Source organism: Strix aluco, chromosome 3 (genome assembly GCF_031877795.1).
Source record: "Strix aluco isolate bStrAlu1 chromosome 3, bStrAlu1.hap1, whole genome shotgun sequence".
Taxonomy (NCBI): Eukaryota; Metazoa; Chordata; class Aves; order Strigiformes; family Strigidae; genus Strix; species Strix aluco.
The window spans coordinates 122,172,090-122,178,370 of record NC_133933.1 but is presented as its reverse complement, the minus strand read 5'-3'; the positions used below and the strand labels follow the sequence as shown (position 1 = coordinate 122,178,370).

At 51.5% G+C, this 6,281-nt stretch overlaps 1 protein-coding gene across 1 annotated transcript; it reads right to left on the bottom strand.

The window, feature by feature from the left end:
• Positions 1-380: 380 nt before the first annotated feature.
• Positions 381-2,727, bottom strand: LOC141921431 (rho-related GTP-binding protein RhoB). The gene has a single exon (XM_074820131.1). It carries the CDS (start codon positions 2,460-2,462, stop codon positions 1,872-1,874), a length of 591 nt encoding a protein of 196 aa, XP_074676232.1. The 5' UTR covers positions 2,463-2,727; the 3' UTR covers positions 381-1,871.
• Between the last annotated feature and the right edge of the window lie 3,554 nt (positions 2,728-6,281).

The window sequence follows — 6,281 nt, the reverse complement described above, 5'->3', positions numbered from 1 at the left end:
GCCCAAACCTCACGCCAACCACAGCAGGCAGCAAGGGCTGGGGGTGAAGCAGCACCACGAGCCTGAGCCCAGGCTCACCAGGCACAAAGCACAGAGGCTTCTTGTGCTGAGCAGCAACAAGGATGGATTAGTCACCACCTTGAATTTTGAGTATACTTCCACATGCCATCTGTACAGAAAAAGCAAGGAAGCAGCTCCCCCAAAGGAGAATAAAACCACCATCCTCTGAAAGCTGCCAGACAGGTATTTCAGCCAGCGGAGAAAATACAAATAGAAGCACTTGCAGGCAGGGGACAAATTCTAGTCTAGTTCAACACTATCCAGGTGTATTGTTGCAAGCTGAGGACAGTCTCCATAAATCACAACACTGCTCTCACAAGTGTCAGCATAGAATCTTTTAATACTTCACATAAAAAACTGCATACACAGTTTATAATTTTATGTAAACATCATATACATCTCAGTTTTTGCCATGTCAGTTTATTAAAAACAAAAACAGTCTCAGTACCACTGTTGAGGGAAAAGGGAGAAAAGTAAACAAACATAAATGGATACATTTGTTCTCTGAACCAGAGAAACACAAGATTATTTTCACCTGGGTTGGCTACCTTGTGAAAATAAGTTTTAAATAAACCTAGATTCTTTAAACTGCCCTTTAGTACTAAATTCTGATGTACTCACTGCATAAGGAACAGTGCTTTCACCCATTTTTTCCAAGGCAAAAAGATACAGTGGTTTTATTTTGTCTTGTGTGGAAATCAATTTAAAACAAGACCCAGATGAGGTTACTGAGTAAGAATGTTTCCAATGCTACAGTGTTGTATGCAGATGACAAGTGCATTGAAGTATTTAATTTAAAAAAAAAAATCCACCACATTGTGCAAAGTAATTTCCTTTGAAAATAAACCCAAATCAACATCCTTGCAGAAGACAACATTAAAGGAAGGAGCAGGCACCAAGATCATAATATGGCAATATCATCCATTCCCCTCCCCCTTGCTCATCCTGCCTCATCTGTCAGGAGGAGGATGTCCAGCAAGGAGGACAGAGCAGTTCAGCTTTACTTTCCAGTCTGGTGGCTTCTGCAGCTGGAGTCAGTTCAAGGCTCGCATTATCAGCAGGCATCAGTCACTCAGGGCAAGTTCCTTTGCACAACACAAGTCCCAGCTGGGAACCCCCTCCCCACCTCACCTTAAATAAGCACCCCCTGCACTACCCCAGTTTGCACAAGACAGAAAAGGTAAGATATATACAGGCTTCGCTTGGGATGACCCTCCCCTCCCAGTCTCGGTCTTCAGGGCACTTCCACAGCAGGTCAGGCTCAGGCCGAAACATCTGCAGGAGAGGCGAGGATGCTGCAGACAGCCCGGGAGATGCAGCCCCCTTCCCCAGCCCGCCTCAGGGGGAGGCACATGCAGGCAGGAGGCAGAAGTCCCTTCAAGCATCTCAGCTCCACCGCTGTCCTCTTGCAAAAGAGAGGAGGCTGGCTGGGAGCTGGGAGCAGCAGGTGGTGGGCAAAGGGCAAGAGCTGGGTGCAATGTTTGCTCAGTCCAGTCTCAGCAGCTTTTTGTTGTCAAGAGTCCGCGATTAACTCGCTGGGGCCGGTGGTGGGAATAAAGTGGGGAGAAACCTTCTCCTAAGACTCAGGGCATGCAATCCCCCCCCTCCCTCTGTCCCCACGGCTGAGCCAGCACAACTCTTTTCGGCCAAGGCTAAGGGAGCGTGCTCCCTCCCTTAGCCCCCACCCCGATTCATCGCCAGCCCCCAGCAGAGGGGACAGGCAGATGCCATGTGCGTGCATAACCCAGCTCCTCTCCGCCTGCCAACAGGTGACCCATGCGCTGTGCCCAGCGCCGTGCTCCAGCCGCGCCCTATAGCACTTTGCAGCAGTTGATGCAGCCGTTCTGGGTGCCGTAGCGCTTCTGCAAGGCTGCCCGGGTGGCGGTCTCAAAGACCTCCCGGACACCCTCCTTGGTCTTGGCCGAGCACTCCAGGTAGTCGTAGGCCTGGATGCGAATGGCCATGGCACGGCCATCCTCAGTGCGCACCGGCTCCTGCTTCATGCGGGCCAGCTCGTTGCGCACGTGCTCGTCGTTGCGCAGGTCTTTCTTGTTGGCCACCAGGATGATGGGGACATTGGGGCAGAAGTGCTTGACTTCGGGCACCCACTTCTCCGGGATGTTCTCCAGCGAGTCCGGGCTGTCCACAGAGAAGCACATGAGGATCACATCGGTGTCCGGGTAGGAGAGAGGGCGCAGGCGGTCATAGTCCTCCTGGCCGGCCGTGTCCCACAGGGCCAGCTCCACCTGCTTGCCATCCACCTCGATGTCAGCCACGTAGTTCTCGAAGACGGTGGGCACATAGACCTCAGGGAACTCGTCCTTACTGAAGACAATGAGGAGGCAAGTCTTGCCACAGGCGCCGTCCCCCACCACCACCAGCTTCTTGCGGATGGCGGCCATGGCCAGGCTCGCCAAGCTGGCCTTGCCGTGCAGCAGGACGATGGCAGCGCCCTCCTCCCCGCGGCCGCCGCCTCCCCCTTCCTCTCGCTTCTCACAGGGCACCGTGGCGAGCCGGGCCCGCGCAGGCAGGCGGGCGCGCCCTCGTCTCTCCCCGCACCGGCCCCGCGCCTCCGTCCCCCGCCTCAGGGGAGCGCAGACAAGCGCCGCCTGTCCCGCCCGGCTCGGCCTTTCGTGGGGAAAAGCACCGCGCTGCTGCCCCGGCCGCGCCGCGCTGCCACTGCCGCAAGCTGCGGGCCGGCGCCGCTATTTAAAGGCGCTCGCGACTTTCTTAATATAGCCGGCCAATGGGAGCGCGGGGAGTGAGGTCATCCCCGGCGGGGAGCGTCGCGATTGGCGGAGCGCTGCGGGCGGGAGGCGGGGCGCGGCGGGCGGCGGGGGGAGCGCGGCGCGAGCGGCGGCCGGCCCCGGAGTGGCGGGGCCGGGGCGGGGGCGGCGACAGGGCCCGGCCGGGCCAGAGGTTGTGGGAGGCTGGAGCCGGGCTGGGGGGCGGCGGGGCCGCTGGGTGTGAGGCGAGCGGGGCCGGACCGTGAGGCGGACTCTGCGGGGGCTCAGGGCGCTCGGCGGGCAGCGGGGCCGCACCTGCGGGGGAGCCCGGGGCAGGTGCCGCGCCGCCAGTGGGGAGCTCCCCCGGTTTGTGCCGCCGTCCCTGCCCCGGTGTGGCGGCAGGGCAGGGCAGGGCAGGGCAGGGCCGGCCCCTGCCGTGGCCCCGGTTGCGCCGCCGGCAACCCCGCCGCTCGGGATGACCCGTCTTAAGAGGCTGGGCGAGCAACCGAGGAAAACGGGGAAAGCCGCTGCGTCCCGGGTGCAGTCCTTAAAGCCCAAGCGAAGTGGAGCTGAGATTATTGCAGGCGGTTCAATAAAACAAAAGCCTTCGCTGGATATGACTGAAAAACGCAGGACTCAACCACTTCCCTTCCTTAAAGGAAAAAATTCATCATGTTTGAGTCTCTCTCCTGCCAGCTTTTGGCCAAAAGGGAATGATGAACTGGGAGAAGTAGCAGGCTTGAACCGAAATGCCCTTTTGGTCTCAATTTACAGACACATCGGAAGTCACAGCAATGAAAAAATGCATGTGGAAAATAAATGAGCGCAAAAGACTGGAGTTTCAGATCGCTTGGAGAATAGGGTGTAAGTACCTTAACACAAACAGATGGCTCACGCTGGGTGCGTTAATAAAGCCGTGCATTGTAAAGTCTCACACTGTGAAATTACTGGTAGCGATTCGCTGCATCCCTGGTGGCAGCTCTCGCTGTTTAACTGGGTGTTGTCTCAAGCTTTTCCCCTGCAAACATTTTCACCTAAGCGATGGCTACTCCCTGGCAGGGTTGGATTCTCTTTTTTAGTCAATAGAACAGAAATGAGTGATTTGAACAATATGGTCGTTATTAAAGATTGTATTTAAAAATAACCACTTGAAGACCAAATACATCACTGAGTATATCAAATTGCCTGGCGAGTTACTTGCAGCAGACTGTTACAGAAGTGTGTGTCAATAGGGCTGATGGTTCACTTATGGTTCACTTAGTCCTAGACATTGAAATATAATTCATCTTCTATGAGATTTTCGTAATTCCCATTTCTCACTGTCAAAAGAGCATGGCCCTGGATGGTGACAGATGGATTTGTACCTTGATCTTACATAGTTTGTACAGCATATTTCACGTGAAGTGAACATAATAAATTCAAACTGGTGGTTGAAAAAAACCCACAAATAAAATGTGTAGTCATAGGCATCGGTGTTCTACAGTACCTGTCGCCTTTTAACGGGCTAAATTTCCGATTTGCATCGTCCCTTTACATTCGTTGTCACTGCTTACAGTTTTAAATTCTTCATGAAACAAAACAAAGTTGCCTGTGTGGAAGTCATCCCCGTGCTGGCTTGTCCTGGCGATGGAGCACTGGCGGCTTGTAGCTATTTTCTCTATAGATAATCACAAGTATGTAGAGCCATTCCGACAGGCAGATAGAGTTAATTTGCTGTATAATGTAAGTCATCTAAATTTGCTCTTCCCGGTCTCTTGAAGCTCTTCGGCTGTGGGAAACTGGTGGTGGATTTTTCGCTGGCGTTCAGTGCCACCTCGCGGCGGCCCCGCCGGGTGGGAGCCGCGTCCTTTCGGCTCCAGAGCCTGCAAGCTCCACCTCCGCGGTGGCAGCAGGAACAGTTGCAAGTGCTTTATAGATCCTGAGAGGTGCTGCTTAAATATGCGTTTGAATCCGTTTTTATTTGACTTTTGGGTGGCACGAAAAATCGTGCCTGGATATTTGGGTTTGTCTTTTCACGAGCAGAACCCTTCATTAAATAGAAAAAAGAATCATCTGAATGAGCAATTTTGTTGATCATCTCATCCGTGCTGTGCCATGAAAGGTGGGGAAATATGCAGCTTATTAATTTCAAAGCTCTGACATTCACGCAGAGTGCTGCTAGCATGTGCCTCGGTGTAGGAAAAGCAAACTAAGCGACCTGCATTCATACTCTTTTAGATTTCAAAGCAGAGTGGCTCATCCAAACTGCCTGCTGGTCCCAGCTTCCAAACTATGCTTAGGAAATACTCTACAAAGGTCCAGCTAACCCAAGTCAAACCCATGGCATTGACTCTTCTTGTAGTTGAACAGTGCAGTTATAGTTCCAGCTCCCGATTACAGTCTGAGCCCTAACTGCTTAATTTTCTAGTGAAGTCTTGCATCTGTAGTCTTCCACACAGTTACACTGAAGGCAAAGGGCCTGATGTTTCATCCCTCACCTTGCAAGAAAGACTGCAGCAAAATCTATGTAATTCCCTGACCTAGGGTTTCAAATGCTTTAGATTTTTTCTTTCGGAGGCTTTATATCAGGAGACCCAGACCTGTGACTCACTTAGGCTGAGACTGCACTCATTTCACTGTTCTAGGGTACACTCCAGCAATGAACCCTGTAGGGAACACCTAAGTCACTGTGGTCATCACACATGTATATTTAAATGTGTAACACCTGGGACTTGATCATGGCCTGAGTTTCATACTTAATGTGAATTTGCTACATGCCTCCTTTCTCCTGCAGTGGATTTAGCCCATAAATACCAGCGCACTATGTGGTACCTGCCCTGAGTTGTCTAAATGGAAGTGAGGAGGCCCTTAACTGATATTTTCAGTTATATATATTTGCTTCTCTTCTCTGGACCATTCTTTCTTCAGCCCATACATGAAAACATGAAGCAAGCCAGTTTCAAGAACAGTGGAAATCAGGGGTAGAGGATAAAAGAAGAGATAGGAATCCTTCTCTCTTCCTGCTTGGATCGATGCATCAGGGAAAATGGGAATCTGACCAGCATGGCAGTGCTGCGAGTGCAGCAGAAAGAGGCACAGCAGCAGTACTGTAAATGAGCACAGTGGATAATAATCTGTGGAAGTGCTAAGGCTTCCTTCTTGGAGTGGTTCCTGAGAGCAGAGGTGGAAACCCTGGAAAGAAAATAATGAAAAGAGGCTCTGGGATGAGGTGGCTTTTTCTTCTTGGAGATTTTGTACAGGACTAGTGCTGTATTCAAGCATGGTCGTGGTCTGGAAGACATCAGGAAGTGTAGCCAGCTCACATATTTTAGGGCTGAATTTGAACTTTATGCTGTAACGTTTATATTTTCTGATCAAATTTGCATGATATGCTAACTTATACTTCTTTAAACAAACTGAAACTTCACTTCCATTAATCCCTAAATGTGCACTCTCTAAGAAGAGCATTAATTCTGCTGCACCACATACATCCATCCGTATGATTTATGAAGAAAG

Coding starts and splice junctions, on each gene's coding strand:
- LOC141921431 (XM_074820131.1), bottom strand. CDS start 2,462: ATGGCCGCCATCCGCAAGAAGCTGGTGGTGGTGGGGGACGGCGCCTGT.